Source organism: Bos indicus x Bos taurus, chromosome 11, assembly GCF_003369695.1.
Source record: "Bos indicus x Bos taurus breed Angus x Brahman F1 hybrid chromosome 11, Bos_hybrid_MaternalHap_v2.0, whole genome shotgun sequence".
NCBI lineage: Eukaryota > Metazoa > Chordata > Mammalia > Artiodactyla > Bovidae > Bos > Bos indicus x Bos taurus.
In genome coordinates this window covers 3,108,574-3,130,102 of record NC_040086.1, presented here as the reverse complement: position 1 = coordinate 3,130,102, position 21,529 = coordinate 3,108,574, and the positions used below count along the sequence as shown (strand labels likewise).

Here is a 21,529-nt window from a genome sequence, read left to right as displayed (position 1 = left end):
GAATGGATCTAGAATTGTGGCATATCCATAAAATCAAAAAAGAAATGAACTGTTAGTAAAAAAACAACGTAATAGATCTCAAGATAATTACACTGAATAAAAGCAACCAGACATGAGTATACACTGTATGCTCCCATTTATATAAAATGCTAGAAAACACAGACTAATTTTGAGTGGCCAACAGCAGCTCAGCGGTGCCTGGGGATGGGAAAGGGCCGAGAGTGGCAGGTGGATTGCAGAGGGTGTGAGGAAACTTTGGGAGGTAAACGGTTTACTTAATATCATAATTGTGATGGTAGCTTCATTCCATCTTCATGTACATGTCAGAATCTATCTCGTTGTACACTTTCAAAATGTAGAGTTTTATTGTACATGAATCATACCTCAGTACAGCTGTTTTTTAAAAATGTGTAGTTATGGCTGATTTGCATTGTTGTATAGCAGAAACCAGTGCAACACTGTAAAAAGAAAAAAAAAATTAAAGAAATTATTAGCTAAAAAAAAAATGGGTGTAGGTACAGGCCACAGAGATATTAATAGTACCTGTGATTTTGCTTGCACAACACATCAGATATTTTAATCCTGCATTGATACTGTTGCCTATCAATATGATATGCACTTCACTGTGTCACAATTAGGATTTCCCAGGTGGCTCGGTGGTAAACAATCTGCCTGCCAATGCAGGAGACACAGGTTCAATCCCTGGGTCGGGAGTATACCCTGGAGTAGGAAATGACAACCCACTCCAGTATTCTTGCCTGGAAAATCCCATGGACAGAGGAGCCTGGCAGGTAGGCTGCAGTCCATGTGGTCACAAAGAGACACGACTGAACGACTGAGCACGCGTCACAGTTACAGTGGTTAATAGATCTGCTACTGGGTCTTGTTGTTGATGTGTGAATAAAGAAGAACTTGTATTACTATAAGAAATACAAAATGTGTGTTTCTAAAATTTGATTCTTTCCAGAAGCTGTTTCCTTGGGAAAATACAAAAATATATGTCCTCCAGATGGATTTTCTAAAATCCAGTCTCTGAAACAGCTACACTATTTTTGAGTTTGATATTTTGAAGTTACCTGTTTAATTAAATATTGCACCAGTGCTTATACATACGGGCACTGCCTCTAGTGCTGTGACGCCATACTTATCCTGCCAATACTTATCCTTTGTATCTGTAAGCATTTTTTAAATTTTTTCTGATAGACGCAATTAAGCCATCAAACATTTCTACATAACAGCAAATCACTTGCATCGAGAATATGATTTTTACTTAACCATCATGTACTCTTCTGTCTCAGGTTGTAGAAATGTACTCTAGTGGAGGAGACCTTCACCTTGAACTTCCCACAGGGCAGCAGGGAGGCACCAGGAAGCTGTGGGTGAGTGCAGACGTGTTCTCGCGTGAGAGTGCTTGAAACCAGTTATTTCCTTACATGCACCAGAAAACACATAACTGCTTATCACCCAAAGAAATACGGGTGATGTCTCCATAATTACTGTCTTAGCATTAAATGTGTATCAAATATATTTGAAAACTGGAGAGACTGAGAGTAGTAGAGTGGTATTAATCATTTTTGGAAAGAGCAGTGAACAAAATTGGTGGAACCTTTAACCCCCTGTGTGGAAAGGAAGAGATTTTAACTATTCTTCTACAGAATAATATTGGTAAAGTTGTTTCTGAATCTAATCGTTTATAATATGCTTTACACTAAAATTGAAGAAAAAAAAAAAGAAAAAACCATGGAAGGGATTCATGGTATTTTTAAAGGTACATAATTGAACATTCAAACTTATTGTTGATGGCGGAGATGGCGTTTGCAGAGGGAACATAGGCTCTTGTGATGACTTAGAGACTAAGTTCTTAGGTGATCTCTCAGTACATCCACATTTAATGCTGTTGAAGATGTATCAGTAGTTTGTGTAAGTGGTGAGAGAACCACTTTCTCTTGGAGAATATTAGCAAATATTAACCAGATTAATGAATAGGTAGCCATTACCTAATTTGCAAAGGTTCCTGCCATAGGAGGATTGTTTTTATTCTTTAATGTTGTCTACTCAGCTTTAATCAGAAAAGGGAAAGGCATAGAATATGTAGCGCTTGTCGCTAAAATCACTGCTTATCCATAATTGAAGACACGTAGACTTCACCACATGAATAAGTTCTGAAGATCAGAGTTTCTTTGTTAATTGCCCTGTTAATTTAAAAACACACCACCTCTTGATTCTGTCATCTGACCAGTCTCAACCAGGGAAGGAAGGGATGTGCAGGGGACATTTTTTAGGATGTTAACTTGAACATTTAGAAACCAAATTGTCAGTGACTAAGTTAACTCCTAAGATATAGAAACACTCTAGCTAGTAGAAAGGTATGTAATGGACAGCCTTTTTATATCCTTTCACAAAAGTGTTTTGCCTTGAAATTATGATTTTGTTTGAAAAGACTTTGGGAGAAATTGTGTATAAAGCAATGCTTTATATAATTGATTATAAGGTATTAAATTCGTGTTATAATTCTAAATAGAAGAACTAAGAATTTACTGTGATGGGCTTCCCAGGTGGCGCTAGTGGTAAAGAACCCGCCTGCTAATGCAGGGGACATCAGAAACGCAGGTTGAATCCCTGGGGGAAAATCCCCTGGAGGAGGGCATGGCAACTCACTCCAGTATTTTTGCCTGGAGAATCCCATGGACAGAGGAGCCTGGCGGGTACAGTTCATAGAGTCACAAAGAGTTGGACACGACTGAAGCAACTTGGCACACACGCCGAAGTGGATTCTAATAAACATTAGAGAATTCAGATTTCTAATTAAGAACTGTAATGTAGCAGACATGGAAAATTGCTTTAATATTCTTAGCAGCTGCAAGAAAAAATAGTGATTCTTATTCCTACAAATCTAGGGTGGGATTGGCCTAGAGAAGGCAGCTGGCCTTGACCTCACTCCCAGCCTGTTTCAGTGAGCAAACCCCAGTCAGCTCCTGGAGATGGGGGTGTGGGCGATCCGTCTCTTATGGCCCCGAGAGGGTTCCAGTCACCTCTTTTCTACTTTGAGTCTAGAAAGTTAAGAGAATGGAGGTAAATGAAGACCAGTACATTCTGAACCACAGGGATTTCCTAAAATAGGCCAAAAGGTATGTGCAGAGAAACTCTGAAACTCTGCCCAGTGAAGCCAGTTTATTATAAAAGCAGGAAAAGATTTGTACCTCAAAAAAAAGTGTTTTTTCCAGTGCCTCTTCCTTCTAGTGTATATGTTGTATTCTCTTCCCTCTAGTGTATATGTATGTTTTTACGAACCTAAAAAGTTATGCTACTTTACACGCTAAGAGCCTTACTGAACACATTTGTTGAACTGTGGATTTGCTTGGGAAGCTTGTTCTGTTAGGTTTTAAACGAAAGGAGAGCCAAGTCTGTGTTCCCTTAGTTATCATTTAAAGAGAGTCCTGTGAATGTCTGGGAAAGCAATTTCTCTTTGATGGTGATGTGTTTATTGTTTAGAGGATTTGGACTGAACTCCTCTAAACAAGCACACCAATACAGCAAAAAAATTGGACTCTACCTTTTAATGATGGCTTTGCAGCTGACAGTTTGTTTTCATATAATTTTATCTCTTTTTTGTTTTGCTCAAATTTATATACCAAACTTCATCAATTTTAAGATACACACATTTGTATCATTTAACATCCTCCAAAATTGGACTGTGCAGTATAATCAGTGAAATGAATGTGTTTGTTTAATTGGCAGTATTTTTTTCTATATAAAATAATAATGCATCTTTTAGGTGATGTCATCTTATTCAATAAACTGTAGTGGTTTTGCTACATTCTGGTCTGTTAACTTGTCAGGAAATTCCTCCTTATGAAACCAAGGGAGTGATGAGAGCCAGTTTTTCATCTAGAGAAGCAGATAATCACACAGCTTTCATAAGAATAAAGACAAATGCTTCAGACAGCACGGAGTTTATCATCCTTCCGGTTGAAGTGGAAGTCACAACAGGTGAGTGGATGACTAAAGGAGCATGGTTTGTCTTCAGCACATCTTACTCTGGCAAGATGAAATATAATTGTGTACTCTTCTTTTTTCCAAGCTCCTGGAATTTATTCCTCAACTGAAATGTTAGATTTTGGCACACTGCGAACACAAGGTAAAAAAAAGAGATAGTGTCATGAAGTCTTTTTAAAAAATCCCTGTATTCATCGCTAAATGGCTCTCCTTTAACTCCTCTGTAATTAGTTCAGCTTTGAAAGTTATTTCTCAGTGTATTACATGATCTTTAGAAGTCTGCTTCTGGGAAGTCAGAGCCCTTAGGGGTTTACACCCCATTCTTCTGAGGGATGCCATTGCTTACCAGATGGGAAAGCAGTGTCATGGATAACTTAAGTCAAGTCTTCTTAATGGAAGATTGAGGCAGAAAGTAGTTTCTTAATCCAGTTTCTCACCTATTTAATTATACTAAATCTTTCAATTGTAAAATAAAGGAAGTAGATTTACTTCTGAATTTTTGTTTAGATATGGATTAATTCAGTTGCATTATAATAATGTAATGTTAGAAATCAGTCCCTGAGGTCAGAGAACGAATTCAAATTCTAAAATTGAAAATAACCAAAGAGGATTTATTAAAATAAAAAAAGAAGGCATGTAATACAGGCTTCCTCCTATGGGGCCATATGTAATTGAAATTTGGTTGTTTAGGATTGAAGACCCATTCTTGAAGGTTAGATTTGGTTTTACTATAATACTTTCATATTGTACTTTATTGAATTGCTTCATTGTGCTTTGCTGGAAAACTGAAAGATTGGTGATGATGTCAATTTCACTGGAAAAGTTTGTTTTTTGATCTGATTGTTTAGTTCTTACAGTACTCACTGTCCTTAAAAGTAAGGCAGTTCCTGTCTAGGAATGTTATTGTCACATTCTTTTTATAAATGTGATTGTCATTCTACTTCACATTCTAAAATATATTTAAACTGATAGAAGAGAAAGATTCTAACTTGTTATAGAAAACATACCACTTTAAGAAATGTTTCTTTTCCTTAATTTTAACAGATCTACCAAAAGTTTTAAATCTTCATTTATTAAATTCAGGAACAAAAGATGTACCAATAACAGTAAGTTTTTGCTTACATTTTTTCCTAATTTATATATTCTTTGTTTTTAAACTTATATCAAAGTTATAAAATAAACTCCTGCTGTAAAGGATATCTGTTTTGTGGTGACCTGGTGACACTTTGGTTCAAAATAGAGTATAGGAAACCTGTTCTGCCTGTCTGATCAGATTTTAAGGATGAGAAGGGCATGTGAACAGTCTTCTCCAAGGACTCTGAACTAGCGTTCATGAGGTTCCTATTTAGGCCTGTGGATTCTGATGAATCCTAGGATCTGTGTGCTGTGTATAAAGAAAAATAGGTTGTTAGACTTAAGGTATGGTTAAGTAAAAAAGAGATATAAGATTCAGATGAGTTGAAAGGAGAAATCAGGAAGCAGAGAGATGTGATAGGTAGTGGTCGAGTGCTGTTAACCTGTGACACAGGGGCCCCTTCTGACTAGCATCGGCCATAGTTACCTCCGTAGCACGCTGGAACCAGGGTCCTCTCGCCGTCTCACGCATACGCATGGAACAAGTGACTTTGATGCCTTGTGTGGAATTGGCATGCCATGCGATGGTTTGAGGGAGCTAGAGTATCCAGATTTTGCTTTAGCCCATGACCTCACCTCCTGGTCATGGAGGTGAGATCCCCAAGTTACACAGAGAATAGTGGAAGAGGAAAGCAGTGTATTTTTATTATAACTTGTGCCGGTGTCAGAAAACCTATATTCAGAGAACTCTGATAAAAGTGAGATAGATCAGATGGGCTTTGAGACTTAGAAACCATTGTCCATTTCTACCCAAACCCAGAATTTACCACCAACTGATGGAGTAGAGACCGAGAAGAAGAGGGTACACAATCCCCAAGTAATGGGAGAGATGGTCACCCCAGGCAGCCACATTTTAATGCACAGTGACCTTGCTTACTGGGAGAGTTGTAGATTAAGCAGTGTCCTGTCAGACATATGACCTAGTATTTCTTGCTTGGTAGGAGAATTGGGAGTGAGTTAGGGGAATGGAGTCTGTAAAGAGCTTCCCCTAGGATACAGTGGAGCTGAAACTACCCCAGCCTGCGGTTCCTACCACTCCAGTGTTAGACCTGCTAAGTATACTGGGGTTCAGGCCCCTGCTCCTCAGGGAGGTCTTCAAGGGCCGGGACCCTTCCATAGATGACAAGAAACAGCTCCTTTGACCCTGCCACCCTGATAATGTATTTTTCTTTAAAAAACAAACAAACAAAATGCTGACTATTGTTGCTATATTAAGGGGTTAGGGATTATTTGATCTGTATTGAAGTTTTCACGAGTCTATAGAAAAATGAGCAATGTAAATGTTTATAAAAATATGAGTGTGTGTATATGTCAACATAATTAATATAAAGTTATAAACACCCTTTCTGGATAAGGACCATTCTGATATAATATACTTACTTCTTTGACGTTAAAATATTTGTTGTTTTATAAATAAAGGTAATACATAGTTGGGGAGGATTGTTTGGAGTTTTGTTTTGTTTTGTTTAATAGAATGAGTGGGAAAGTATTCTTTCCTCTTCTGTTTTTGGGGAGAATTTGTGAAGGATTGGTGTTAATTCTTCTTTAAATGTTTGGTGGAATTCACCAGTGAAGTCATCTGGACCTAAACTTTTGTTCATGGGATGTTTTAAAATTATTAATTCAATCTCTTTACTTGCTATAGGCCTATTCAGATTTTCTGTTTCTTCTGGAGCCAGTTTCAGTAGCTTCTGTCTTTCTAGGAATTTTTTCATTTCATCTAAGTTACCTAATTTGTTGGCATACCATTGTTCAGTGTTTACTTATAAAGCTCTTATTTTCTGTGAGGTAGAGAGTAATGGCCCACCTTCCATTCTTGATTTTAGAAATTGTGTCTCCTCTCTATTTAAAACAATTTTCAGTCTATCCAAAGGTTTGTCACTTTTGTCGACCCTTTCAGAGGACCAACCTTTGGTTTTGTTAAATTCCTCTAGTATTTTTTGGTTCAACATTAAACTACCCTTTGTTTTATGAACAAAGGTAGAACTACGAGAGTAGGAATTTCTCCTTCTTCCCCTCATCCCCAACATCCTCACATTTGCAAAAATAAAAAGTTAGACTTCCTTACAGACACAGACACACATTTCAGGTTTTACCAGGGAAATGAAAAGGCCTAAGAATCACCACTCTATTATAACATTTCAGAATCTCACTTTATACTCGGAGTTGTGATTCTTTTTCTTCAGACTTTTCCAGGTTAGTGTTATCAGAGTCTCCTCTGTCACGGGATGTGACTCTTTCTGCTCAGTCTATCCAGGTTGCTTTGGCTACAGCCTGCTTTTGTTCTCTGAACTTCTGGGTCCAGAATTTCCTCTGGAGCCCAGCTGGCAGCAAGGAGCTCAGTTACCACATACGTGATGCTGTGTGCACACCTCCCTTTCCGGCCCACATGCTAGAGGCCTGGCCTCTGCAGGACCTCCTGAAACTCACCATCTGGCTTCATTCTGGGAGTCCCCTTTAAAGTCAGTCGCGCACGTGCGTACAGGTCAGACTCTTGGCTGTGGGTGGAGGGCCTGCTGTTGCCCCAGTTTGAGACACCAGATAATTGTTATTATTTTGTGTGTGTTCTGCCTGCTGTCTGTCTCTTACTGGTTTCTTTGATCCTGTGGATTGTCTCACACAGTGTAGGAGCTCTCATGCTTGTTGGGCAGATTTCAGGCCTGAAGTCCTGTCTCCATATGTACAGGCTTGAGGGCTTCCCTGGTGGCTCAAATGGTAAAAGAATCTGCCTGCAATGCAGGAGATCCAGAGTCAGTATTCTTGGCCTGGAGAGTTCCATGGACAGAGGAGCCTGGCTGGCTACAGTCCATGGGGTCACAAAGAGTGGGACACAACTCAATGAATTTCATTTCACTTCAGACGTTTATTGGGGAGGTGCCTTTTCTTAGCCCACACATTCTGGTCTAACTTTTTACATACAATGAATGGACCCAAATGTCTTGAAAAATAAACATTTTCTAGAAAAATGAAATCAGCAATTCTAAGAATGTGAATGAAAAAAATTTACTATTTAATTCATTTACAGTAAACATAAGTATAAACAGGCCCACGTTCCTACTTTTCTCTTTTATTAAGGAGTTTTAGAATACATTGTAAGTGAACATTTTTGCTCTTACCATGAGTTAGGCTTTATGGTAAGTTCTTTACATGGATTATCTTATTTGATGCAACTCTCCTGTAAGATACACAGGTCCTTCTTTTCCAAATAGGGAAAATGAGTCAGACCTTTTAAAGTAACTAAATTCAGCTATATAAAATGCAAAAATTCAGTTCCCTCAGTCGTGTCCAGCTCTTTGCGACCCCATGGACTGCAGCATGCCAGGCTTCCCTATCCATCACAAACTCCCGAAGCTTGCTCAAACTCCCCATCCTTTGAGTCGGTGATGCCATCCAACCATCTCATTCTCTGTCGTCCCCTTCTCCTCCTGCCTTCAATCTTTCCCAGCATCTGGGTGTTTTCCAGTGAATCAGTTTTTGCATCAGGCAGCCAAAGTATTGGGAGTTTTAGCTTCAGCATCAGTCCTTCCAGTGAATATTCAGGACTGATTTCCTTTAGGATTGACTAGTTGGATCTCCTTGCAGCCCAAGAGACTCTCAAGAGTCTTCTCCAGCAGCACAGTTCAAAAGCATCAATTCTTTGGCTTTCAGCTTTCTTTATAGTCCAACTCTCACATCTGTCCCATGACCACTGGAAAAACCATAGCTTTGACTAGATGGACCTTTGCTGGCAAAGTAATGTCTCTGCTTTTTATTATGCTGTCTAGGTTGGTCATAACTTTTCTTCCAAGGAGCAAGCGTCTTTTAATGTCTTGGCCACAGTCACCATCTGCAGTGATTTTGGAGCCCAAAAAAATAAAGTCTGTCACTGTTTCCATTGTTACCCTGTCTATTTGCCATAAAGTGATAAGACTAGATACCATGATCTTAGTTTTCTGAATGTTGAGTTTTAAGCCTACTTTTTAACCCCTCTCTTTCACTTTCATCAAGAGGCTCTTTAGTTCTTCTTTGCTTTCTGCCGTAAGGGTGGTATCATCTGTGTATCTGAGGTTATTGATATTTCTCCCAGCAATCTTGATTCCAGCTTGTGCTTCATCCAGCCCGGCATTTCGCATGATATGCTCTGCATATAAGTTAAATAAGCAGGATGACAATATACAGCCTTGACATACTCCTTTTCGTATTTGGAACCAGTCTGTTGTTCCATGTCCAGTTCTAATTGTTGCTTCTTCACCTGCATACAGATTTCTCAGGAGGCAGGTCAGGTGGTCTGGTATTCCCATCTCTTTAAGAATTTTCCAGAGTTTATTGTGATCCGCACAGTCAAAGGCTTTGGCATAGTCAATAAAGCAGAAATAGATGTTTTTCTGGAACTCTCTTTTTGATGATCCAGCAGATGTTAGCAATTTGATCTCTGGTTCCTCTGCCTTTTCTAAAACCAGCTTGAACATCTGGAAGTTCACGGTTCATGTACTGTTGAAGCCTGGCTTGGAGAATTTTGAGGATTACTTTGCAAGTGTGTGAGATGAGTGCAATTGTGCGGTAGTTTGAGCATTCTTTGGCATTGCCTTTCTTTGGGATTGGAATGAAAACTGACCATTTCCAGTCCTGTGGCCACTGCTGAGTTTTCCAAATTTGCTGGCATATTAAATGCAAAAGTTACTTGAAAGTATATTAGGTATGCTTATCAATCAAGTTTTTATGACTATATCATTTTGATTTTATATTCAGTATTCCTATTAAAAGCCTATTGGTTTATGTACCTGTCCTAGATCTACATCTGTGCCTACCTGTGTATGTTTTCTTCTAACACCTGAAGCCTATACTCTTGCTTGTGTTATGGTAGACTTATTTCCTCATTCATTCATTCATTCCCTCATCCACTCATTCAGTAAATATTCAGTAAGTATCAGCTGTATGCCAGCTTCTGTGCTGAGTACTCAGGATACAGCAGGGAACCAAGGTCTTGCCCTTACTGAGCTCATTTTTTTTTAGTTGGGAGACAGACAAACAGGTATGCAACATTATTGTAAACTGAGAAATAAACCGAATGGCGTGTAAGTCGAGGAAGGAGTTGGTTTAGGTAGTGCTGTCTCTGAGGAGCTGACATTTGAGGTAGAAACTGAAGAGTGAGAAGCAGGCCCCCATAAGGAAAGCAGAGCTGGTGGACAAGTGTTCCATCACAGGGATGAGCAAGTGCAAAGACCTGAGGGCAGCTGCAAATGTTGAAACTCACTGGGCTCAGATGCAAAAGACGGGCTGGAGGGTCGAGCAGGGTTTCCCGGGCTCCTGGGAGGGGTTTTGGTTTTACTATAAGGGCAATGGAAAATTACGGAATTTTAAGCAAGGATGTGATATCATTTGATCTATGTGTTATTAAAGTCACTGTAGCTGCTTTTTAGAGAATGAACTGAAGAAGGTTAAAAATCTGTTGCAGTGGTCCAGTTGAGAGATGATGATAGCTTGGACTTCTTGCCTGATCAGCCAGGGGATGGACCCGTCTGCCATGGAAACTGAGTATTAAGAGAGCTTCCCAGGGTTCTTCCGTAGTATGCCAGACCTACAGACTGGTGCATATGAGAAAGGTCCCTGCCTCCCTCCCTTCAGGGAATTCAGTGTCTCTTCACTTTTCAAGATATAAGACTACTTCCCAGGTGGAGCAGTGGTAAAGATTCCACCTGCCAAGGCAGGAGATGCGGTTTGGGAAGATCCCCTGGAGAAGGAAATGGCAACCCACTCCAGTATTCTTGCCTGGAAAATCCCATGGACAAAGGACTCTGATGGGCTACAGTCCATGGTATCACAAAGAGTCTGACATGACTGACCACACACACACACTAAAGTAAGCAATTCCTAATATAAGCTCCTCACCATCAGTAAGCAAGATACCCAGGTTCGAGCCTTCCTGACACAGCTCGTCTATAGTGCAACTTTGAAAATATAGTTTTCCTCAACATTTATAAAACATTAATGCTGTATAAATAATGGAGTAAGTTTGCTTGAGATGTCTTAAAACACCTTTGTATGACGTTTCCTTGCTAACTAATAAGAAATCATAGATGTTCTTAAATTTTACCTTTGTCAACTTGACTTGAGCCTTAGAAAACCTGTGCACCTACTATTAACAGTACAATTGCTGTATACCAGAAGGTTGGTTTTTTTTTTTTTTTTTTTTTTTTTTGCTTGCTTGCTTAAAGCAGTTGAGTCGTTTCAGAATGTCCTGGGCCTGGTATCTCACTTGAGAGTTACTGAGCATAGTTGGGTATGAATGTCGTGAGAAAGACTGGAACTATATTTAGAGCCTATGCAAGCTGCCTTTCCTGGGAATCTTGCCACATTTTTTCCACTTCTCAATTATCTTTAAGTAAACAACAGTTAGTGACTGATGCTGAAATATATTGTTAGTATAAATATGCTTATTACAAGTTTCTGATTATTACTTTTCATTTAAAGCCACCAGAATGAGCCAACTGTTTAAGTCTTTCGTTTGTTTTGCTTTGTTTTTGTTTCCTTGAAAAACGGGTTTTTAACTGATTGGGGTATTTTTTCTTTGAATGGTAGTAAGTGAACACTTCAGACCATTTGTACAAAACATGAGTCAATTGAATATTATTTTACTATTAGTGTAAATAATATTACTATTAGTAATACTACTATTGGTAAAATAATATGACTGTTATTTTAAGGTAATATTAATAATACGGATATAAACTTTTCCTCTGGTAAGGAAAGTCTTAAAGTGTGTTTCATACAAGAAAAGCATTTTTTATCATCAACTAAGTTCTTACTACTTAACAGTGACTGTGTGGTAAGAAGTACCATTGCTTAGCTGTTTCTGGCATAGGCTCGTGCTTACTACTGATGAACTGCAGCTTACAGTCTTTAAGCGTGTTTGAAAATGGTCAAGGTTCCATTGCTGCTGTATCACAGTCAACAGAGCAAGTGAAAGAATTAGGGACCAAATGTGTCCTCTGTAAACTACAAAGCTTTACGTGATCATTTCTCAAAATAAATCCTGACCTCGGGATGAAAAGAAAGTGAAAGTGAAGTCGCTCAGTTGTGTCCGACTCTTTGCGACCCCATGGACTTGTAGCCTATCAGGCTCCTCCGTCCGTGGGATTTTCCAGGCAAGAGTGCTGGAATGGATTGCCATTTCCTTCTCCAGGGGATCTTCCTGACCCAGGAATCGAACCCAGGTCTCCCGCATTGCAGGCATACGCTTTTACCGTCTGAGCCACCAGGGAAGCCCTCAGGATAAATACGACTAATTCTAAGAAAAACAACAAAATTAATAGAATCACATTTTTTAGATAGATGAAAACTTTGTTGTTGTTGTTTAGTTGCTGAGTCATGTCCAGCTCTTTTGCTACCCCTTGGACTGTAGCCAGGCATGGATTTCTCAGGCAAGACACTGGAGTGGGTTGTCATTTTCTTCTCCAGGGTATATTCCTGACCCAGGAATTGAACCTACATCCGCAATGGCAAGTGGATTCTTTACCACTGAACCACCAGGGAAGCCCCTGATGGAAACTTAGAAAATAACCTAATCCCGTCCCCTACAATTTTACAGGAAGAAACATGGCCCAGAGTAAATTGCAGCTTACAGAAATTTACACTGCAGGTTAAATAGTTAAAATTCTTTTGTTGTAAACTCATCACTCTGGGTTTCTGTACTGCTTTCCTTTCCTTCTGAAAAAATATAGTAGCATAGTATGACGAAACCAAATGAACTTTCTCCAGTTATCTTATAGTCAGGCTGCTTTGTTTTACTGTTAAAAATACATATCAATACATATACACATGCATACCCTTCAAGGAAGGAGAAGATTCATACTTTAAATGACTGCTAATAACAGCAGGATTATTGATAGCAAATATATTGATATGAACCCGTCAGCACCCCCATCCCCTATTAGCGATTCAGAAGCAAAGTAAGAGTTCTCAAAGAAGAAGAAAGAGATAAAATGCTGGGAGAGCCTGCAGCCAAGAGCTAAGGCAATTAAGATTTCCAGCACAGAAAACCACAGGGTCCTCCTGAGGACCATCATCCAAGGCCCAGTAAAGACACCCTGACAGCTGAGTCACTGACCAGCAATGGGAGGGGCTGACTGGAACTCAGAAGCAGTATCTGTCATCTCTGTAGGTAAGCAACTTTGTTTTCCTGTGATTGAACATGGTGCGAGCGACAGCGTTCCTCTCACTCTCCTAAGATGCTTCTTGTGCCTTCAAAGGACTGTCCTTCTTTCTCTTTAGGCACATTTGTTGCTTAGTCACTAAGTCATCTCCAACTCTTTTGCAAACCACAGGGAATCTTTCTGACCCAGGGATTGAACCTGTGTCTCTTGCATCTTGTGCGTTGGCAAGCAGATTCTTTGCCACTGAGCCACCTGGAAAGCTTAGCTTTTTGAATAGAAAATTCAAACTCTCTTAAATTCAACTCTTTTAAGTTGAAAGCATTCTGACCTGTTTTAGGTTGCACATTCCTGCCATCCACTTCACCATTCAGCCCCTCAGCCCCTGTTGTAAACCCTAAAGATCCTCTTTTCTTATATGTGAATTAGACATTCATTTTAAAAAGAAATCTTTTTTCTTTATTATGTATTTATACTCACTGCCCTAGTTTGACTTTAGATTTTTTAATACTCACTTATCTATCACACATTTTTCCTTCTGGTCATCATTTTATTTCATAAAGACTGTCTATTGAAATTGAGATTTTATCATTTAGCCTACTCCATTTAAAGCAACCACTTAAACTTTTCAGATTTTGATTCTGCTTCACTTTTCCAGTACACTTTTCAGTATAAACTGGACCACTAGACTAAAATAATGCAGTGTAAATTTTTCTCTTTGCAGAGTGTTCGACCTACACCACAAAATGATGCTGTCACTGTACACTTTAAACCAATTACATTAAAAGCTTCAGAAAGTAAATATACCAAGGTAGCAAGTATTAGTTTTGATGGTAAGTATTCAACTTTTTCTAATAGAGTGGTCTTATTTTGATAACTTAGACGACATCTGTGTTGACATCTTAATATAAAAACCCAGACCATTTTACAGTTAGATTTTATAATACTAGTCAGATTGGTTTTTCTTGTAAACCATCATGAACTCTTATTTGATTGTTTCTTGAAAGTAAATATTATAATTTCATAAACCTGAATTAGTATTAGCAAATACATTAGGATTGCAATTAAATTTTTTTTAATCTAGGCTCTTTCATATACGTATCTATTAAGCTTTGTCTTAATTATGAAGTCATTAATTTTTGTAATTGATACATACTTGAATTTCAGAAGCACATTTGAATTTTAGAGCAGAAGTAAAGTATTTTCTGTAACATTTCCATATTTTGGCTTTTATAAACAAGGCAGGCAGTCCTATCTAAACTAAAATGACAGCCTTTATCGTAGAATTGTCAAGTTAAATAACAGTTATTTCAAGCATGTATATTGTGTATTTTGACTTTTGAACTGTTAACTCAGACTTTAGCTTGTTTTAATAGCAGGTTTTTATTCAGTTTTGCCTACTTAATTAGAAGATGTACTGCATTTGCTATCATAAAATGTTTTGAGTAGTAACTTAATGGCTGTCTAAATGTGTGATTAAATTTAATGAAAGCTGAAACTCCAAATGGGGCTTTTCTCATAATGGCCTATCCAAGTGAGGAGCCCTGAAGCTTGAGCTTTGGCCTCATGATAAAGCCATCTTTGCTCATAATCCACATTTTATAGCTAAGCTCCTCATCAGGAGAGAATGTTTGGCCACTGCGGACCCCCCTGAGTGGGGCCAGTGTCTGTGAGGTATCTGTGCTCACTCCTCTCACATGGAAGGCCTGGAGCAGCTGCACACTTGGCTGCCAACACAGCATTCATCCCACAAGCTCCGAGAAAACGCCTGAAGAAATTGAGATTATACACATGGCGCACTTTCATAAACCAGCTGTCAAAAAATAATCCGTATTGAAGGCTTGATGGCACAGATATTTCCAAATGTGTGATGAGTGGTCTTCTGACACCAGCCATGACCGCCAGTTATCAGTGTCAGTATCAGCAAGTACATTGCCTTCCCTTACTGAGAAAGAGTTTCTGACCCTAAGAACAGACAAATCTGCTAAGTCCAAGAAGGCCAGGGCACACACTAGGGCAGTGCAGCTGTGCTGTGTGGTGCCCCTCGCCCTTCTCCAGCGCCTGTGCTGACAGCCTGGTGACTGCTCCCACTCATAAATGAATGTCAGGAGTGGTGGTTCTTCTGAGATCACAGAGTCTAAAATAAGTGTTTCTTAAAGAAATTATGTAAAATTTAGCACAAAGACAAGAGAAGGCATCTTTTAAAGAAAGTGCTACATTTCTTAAAAGTGCTTTTTATTTGTTATAAAAACTGGCAGATTTATTCTGCAAGGGCCCATTTTCAAGAAGCTCAAGGTGAAGGTGGGAGAGGAGAGGTTTCCTCTGCTTCTCCTCCCCCTCATCTTTGAAAGTGGTTTTCATCATCATGGAAAAATCCCTCCACTTCACACTTGCTCCCTCCTTCCCCACCACCACCCCTAGATTACAATACAAATCTCAATACTGAGATTCCTGTGAAAATCATCAATCAAGAAATGCACTTTTCACTTAACTTTGAAAATGTTCAGGGGGAATTCCCTGGCGGTCCAGTGGTTAGGATTCAGCACTTTGACTGCCATAGCCCTGGTTCAGTCTTGGTTGGGACGCTAAGATTCCACAAGCCCCACAGCACAGCCAAATTAATTAATTATAAAAATAAACATAAAAATTTCAGAACGTGCCACGAATATTCACTCTGCAATGTTGACTTACCATGTAATCATTTGTCTCTTAAAGTCATGATTCCTTATGATTTTTAACTGAATTTTCTTGACACTTTAACCACTTCATTTGCTAAAATATAACTTGATAAGGTGCTACTGCAGCTAAGTCGCTTCAGTCGTGTCCGACTTTGTGCAGCCCCATAGACGGCAGCCCACCAGGCTCCCCCGTCCCTGGGATTCTCCAGGCAAGAACACTGGAGTGGGTTGCCATTTCCTTCTCCAATGCATGAAAGTGAAAAGTGAAAGTGAAGTCGCTCAGTCGTGTCCGACTCTTAGCGACCCCATGGACTGCAGGCCACCAGGCTCCTCCGTCCATGGGATTTGCCAGGCTGGAGTACTGGAGTGGGGTGCCATTGCCTTCTCCATGATAAGGTACTATGAAATGCCTAAATTATGGCCCTTGTTACCAACCTTGCTGCTGCTGCTAAGTCGCTCCAGTCGTGTTCAACTCTGTGCTACCCCATAGACGGCAGCCACCAGGCCTTATGTCAGAATAAATAGCAAAAAAAAAAAAATAAGCATCCAGAAACGGCTGTACAGTAAACAGAAGGAAATGGGGCTTTCTGGGAGGTGTAAAAGTCTGAATGCACACTGCCTGTACACAGCCACGTACTAGATGTCATACCATTATTTTGTTCCTTTTTTATGCTAAAGTTGGATAACACACATTTGCAGACCCTACATATAAAATTCCTCTCATAAGTGGAAGTGTTCCTGAAGTACTTTAAAGGAGATAAACATAAACAGGTTCTTTATTTGCTTTGAAAGGAACATCTAATGGGTACCCAGATTGGATCCAACTGACTATTTCTGTAATTCCAGAAGGAAAATCACAAGTGATCCAAAATTTAAAGGTTTTAACTTCATCTGTGAGAACAGTATGATGGCAGGGAGAGTGTATGTCTCATAACTCTTGGCATTTCTTGCACCAGGCTACTTTATCGGTATTTATAGCAAGATTCTGACCACACAAGGAATGTTATTTCTTAATTAGCTGTGAAGCAACAGTTCTCAATTTGGGGACATTTGGCAACATCTGCAGACACTTTTGGGTAAAGCAGCTGATGTCTCACAGATAGAAGCTGTTTTGACAGCACTGCCCAACATCCCACAGTGCACAGGACAGCCACCCCACCGCCACCGCACCCCCCACCCGCCAGCAGAGTTTACCTGACCTGAAATGTTCACAGCACCAAGGTTGAGCAATCCCTGTTGTACGTAAAGCCAGAGCTTATGGTGAGAGAGAAATAGCTCAGATTATAGCATTTTCCCTCCTGAATGGTATTCACTTGCTAGTTCCTTACCTATTTATCCCGTTCCAGGAAAATTGAAATATCTTTCCATTTTTGAATGGAAAATGTGATATTTGACTTAAAGTGTTGTCACTGTATTCTGTGTGCCAGTTTGAAAGCTCATTGTCTTTTTAAGACTTCTATCCATCCACGCAGAGTCACCCTCATCCTCCTCTGTGTAAACTCATTGGTAGCAGAAGGTGGCAGATTATCTTCTGTGCTTCGTTTCAGCATCAAAGGCGAAAAAACCATCTCAGTTTTCTGGGAAAATAACTGTGAAAGCAAAGGAAAAGAGTTATTCTAAACTTGAAATACCATATCAAGCAGAGGTTTTAGATGGGTGAGTTTCTGTTTTAAATAAACTTTGTAACTTTTTACTAATCAGTAAGTTCTGTTTTCCTACTCTCTGACTTTAGCAGAAGTAGTAGGCAAATTCACATAAACTCCATGGAATTAGTATTAAAAAAACTTCAGCCATAAAGGAGAAAAATCTTCTGTATTTTGTTCATTTTTTTTTTTTTTTTTTTTTTTTACTTTTAGAAGAAAGAAGTAAATGGGATGATATGATTTGGGCTTAAATGAAATCCTAATGATTCCATAATGCAATAGAAAAGTGAATCTGTGATTTTTAAATCACTTGAAGCATTTCATTTCTGTAATTATTTTTGTAACATGCAGATGACTATACCTTGTTTATTAAAGTATATTGTCACTTGAAACAAAGTCATTTTTATTCCTTTATAAACCCATTAAACACTGTTCTAAAATTATAGCTTTTTACAAATAGGTAATAATATATGTAGTTCAATTTTCTACTTTAACCAGTAATAGTTTCATGTCCAGCTTAGTAGGGACTTGTTTTAACAAAGCTGGTTGCAACTGAATGATGAACATGTTTGTTTTTTTTTTTAATAGCTTAAAACTTCTTTTGTTAGTACATTCTTGATGTTCATTGTTTGGTTACATATAATGTGGTAGCAAATAGTTCTTTTTATTACACTATAATAAATTTTCTTTTAAATCATATGGTCAATCACTAAAATATTTATAGTCTTAATTCTCTAACAACAGTCCTTACTGCTAAACGTAAATTATTACACACCACTAAAGAACTTGCATTATAAATTAACATGTGAAAATAAAAATGATTTGTTTTTGTTTTTTTCAAATAGTTATTTGGGATTTGATCACGCTGCAACATTATTTCACATTCGAGACAGTCCTGCTGATCCTGTGGAAAGGCCAATTTACCTTACTAACACTTTCAGCTTTGCGATCCTCATTCATGATGTGTTGCTACCAGAAGAAGCCAAAACAATGTTTAAAGTATGTTTCTGACCCCTCATACTTTTGATTTTACCAGTCTCCCAAGCAAACGGTACTGACATGGTTTTTTCTCTCCCATCATCCCCTAGGTTCACAACTTCAGCAAACCAGTCTTAATTCTACCAAATGGATCAGGCTACATTTTTACTCTATTTTTTATGCCATCCACATCGTCCATGCACATAGATAACAATATTTTACTTATTACCAATGCCTCTAAGTTTCACTTACCTGTGCGGGTATATACAGGCTTTTTAGATGTAAGTATGTTACCTGCCTTTTAAAATTTAAACTCCCTCCACATCTTTGTTGTTTTCAGCTACTATTAAGTAGTTGTGTTGCAGACACTTAAATTTTGCTGTTTTTGTACTTAACAAGTTGTTGTAATTCCTCCCTAGTCTGTGCTTCCAAGATGTTCACCCTCCCAGCAGCTGTATCTCCTCATGACACAGTTGACCTCTCTAGCTACACCTCTGTTTAGATCAGGTCCACGCCTCTTGATTTTGCTTTTAAATGATTACAGTCATGGGCAAGCTAAAAACAAACTAAGCAGAAGAAACATAATAAGCAAAAAAAAATTAAAAAATACTACAGGGCAAGTGAAAAGGGAATTATGTAGGGAAGAGGTGACCAAAACTGAAAACACAAGACTGAAGAGAAGAAATCAGATAAGAAACAGGGAATCGGGTAGAAAGACACAGATGGAATAGTCATCTAAATAACTACAGGAAAGGAAACAGAAGTCTTTCTAATACAGAAAATAAGCCAAGGGAGGTGGGGGAAACCCAAGCAAAGTTGTCCTTAGGGTAATCCATGAAAGAAGTTTGGGAAAGAAAGAAAACTGATAGATGCAAAAGATGAAAAGAAAGCAAAAAGATAAGAAGTGTGGTCCTCCAAAAACCTAGCATCAGTAAGAACTTTAGAACCAAAGGGACCTGCGGTATCATACCACTGACACTCCTTCTGCATTTCTTCTGCTTAAATGATTGCTGGCTTGTAGCTGCTTTCATGAATGCGTGAAGTCTGCTGAGACTGGGGACTTTTTGCCTAAATCTCCAGGGCTCCACTTAATCTCACCTAGTACTCAAAATACTTCCATTATACAAAGTTCTTAATTATGTATTATGTATGTGTATATTTACATAAAAAGTAGGAACCTTAGTGTACCTTAATATAGTTAACTTTTTCTTGAAGTGTTACTGTTACGTAAGTGTAACTTTACATCTAATCTGGTTCTTTTCTGTCTTTCCAGTACTTTGTATTACCCCCCAAAATAGAAGAACGTTTCATAGATTTTGGTATACTGAGTGCAACAGAAGCAAGTAATATTTTATTTGCCATTATAAACAGCAATCCAATTGAGGTAAGAAAAGAAAAATCTGTTGTTATTCTAAATCACATTTAGAGGTTTTATGCTGCAGTTATAGTGCTGCAATAATTGCTTCCATATCTTTCTCTTTTAAGTTGGCTATAAAAAGCTGGCATATTATAGGAGATGGTTTATCAATAGAACTCGTAGCTACTGAAAGAGGCAATAGAACTACAATCATCTCAAGCCTTCCAGAGTTTGAAAAATCCTCTCTATCAGACCAGTCATCGGTAAGTAAACTTTTCTATTGTTTCCTTAAACTTAGATGTGTGTCTAAATCGCAAATAGAAGACTATTCCTCATGATATTATTTTTAATATTAATTTATTTATTTGACTGTGCTGGGTCTTAGTTGCAGCATGTGAACTCTTAGTTGTGGCAAGTGGGATCTAGTTCCCTGACCAGGGATCAAACCCAGGCCCCCCTGCATTGGGAGCACAGAGTCTTAGCCCCTGGATGACCAGGGAGGTCCCTCCTCGAAATATTATGAGATTCATAACAGCATTGGCTATTTGATGTGGAAAGGACCTTATAGGTAATCTACTTAAACTCACTGCTTTCATGATGAGAGCACTTGAGACTCAAAGGAGTTAAGATAGAGCACAGGTACCATTACAGGAGAAGTTTCCATGGGCGCTAAACTGAGTCTGTTCATTGAGTTCACTAGGCAAGAGAAAGAACCCTGCAGGTTAGTAGAAGTTGTTTTCAGTTCTGCAGTACTGCTTCTGTTCAGTTCTCTGTATTGATGGAAGACAGTATCAGTGAGACAAACAGCATTTGTTTGATCTCTGTGTGGCTCTCCCCATACACTTTTACTCTGTCTTACGTACAGTTGGTCATAAAAGTACATGAGACAAGAGCAAGTGAATGTATCAGTCTAGGCCCTCACCACTGCTGAAAAGCGATCTCAGAGTTTAAACTTACTCAGAGCAGAGTTAGTAGAATCACCTGTGCAACTTGGAAGGAGCAGAATATAACCTCCTCTGAAGGTTAGGATAGAACTTCTCATGGCAGTTTTACAGAAGGAAAAGCAGATGTCCTTATGCACAGAGATTGTTGACAAAGACCTTTCCATGGAATGCCATAGGCCATAAAAACGTATTTAAACATTTTGTATGAGAAAGATTCCCCAAAACAGGTTTTTTAGAGAATAATTTGGCAATGTATACCACTCCTGGGACTTCTTCCTGTGGAAGTCATTTAAAGAGCCAGAAGTGGTGAGAATGCAGATGTTTGTGATAGTAGTAGTAATAATTGCAGATAACCACAACCAAATGTATAAAGTCGCGATTTTATGGTTGCATATTAAAGCAGATAAGCTGTAAGTAGGATTGTATGTAAAAAATTTGAAAAAGGACTTATGAAAAAGTGGGAAACAGTACTGGATAATGTGTATACTGGATAATGTGTATTCTAATTGCAGCTGTGTGGCATTCAAGCTCCATACAGATATTGTGATGGATACATGAGTGTTGGGTATTTGTATTTTAATAATTTATGATGTTTTAAATTTGACTCATAAATAAAGTCTCCTTTTAAAACAAAAAAGAATATGCCCATGACAAGTAATATTTGTCACTC

The 21,529-nt window shown here is 38.6% G+C and overlaps 1 protein-coding gene across 2 annotated transcripts in view; it reads left to right on the top strand.

The window, feature by feature from the left end:
* Positions 1 to 21,529, top strand: part of TMEM131 (transmembrane protein 131) — a 185,995-nt gene that overhangs the window by 125,582 nt on the left and 38,884 nt on the right. For both annotated transcript variants that reach the window (XM_027554633.1, XM_027554632.1), the window contains exons 8-17: positions 1,299 to 1,379; positions 3,840 to 3,990; positions 4,082 to 4,138; positions 5,041 to 5,102; positions 13,984 to 14,092; positions 17,485 to 17,593; positions 18,426 to 18,579; positions 18,669 to 18,839; positions 19,832 to 19,942; positions 20,044 to 20,178. In XM_027554633.1, coding sequence (XP_027410434.1) covers positions 1,299 to 1,379; positions 3,840 to 3,990; positions 4,082 to 4,138; positions 5,041 to 5,102; positions 13,984 to 14,092; positions 17,485 to 17,593; positions 18,426 to 18,579; positions 18,669 to 18,839; positions 19,832 to 19,942; positions 20,044 to 20,178 — 1,140 coding nt within the window. The remainder of the gene's footprint in view (positions 1 to 1,298; positions 1,380 to 3,839; positions 3,991 to 4,081; positions 4,139 to 5,040; positions 5,103 to 13,983; positions 14,093 to 17,484; positions 17,594 to 18,425; positions 18,580 to 18,668; positions 18,840 to 19,831; positions 19,943 to 20,043; positions 20,179 to 21,529) is intronic.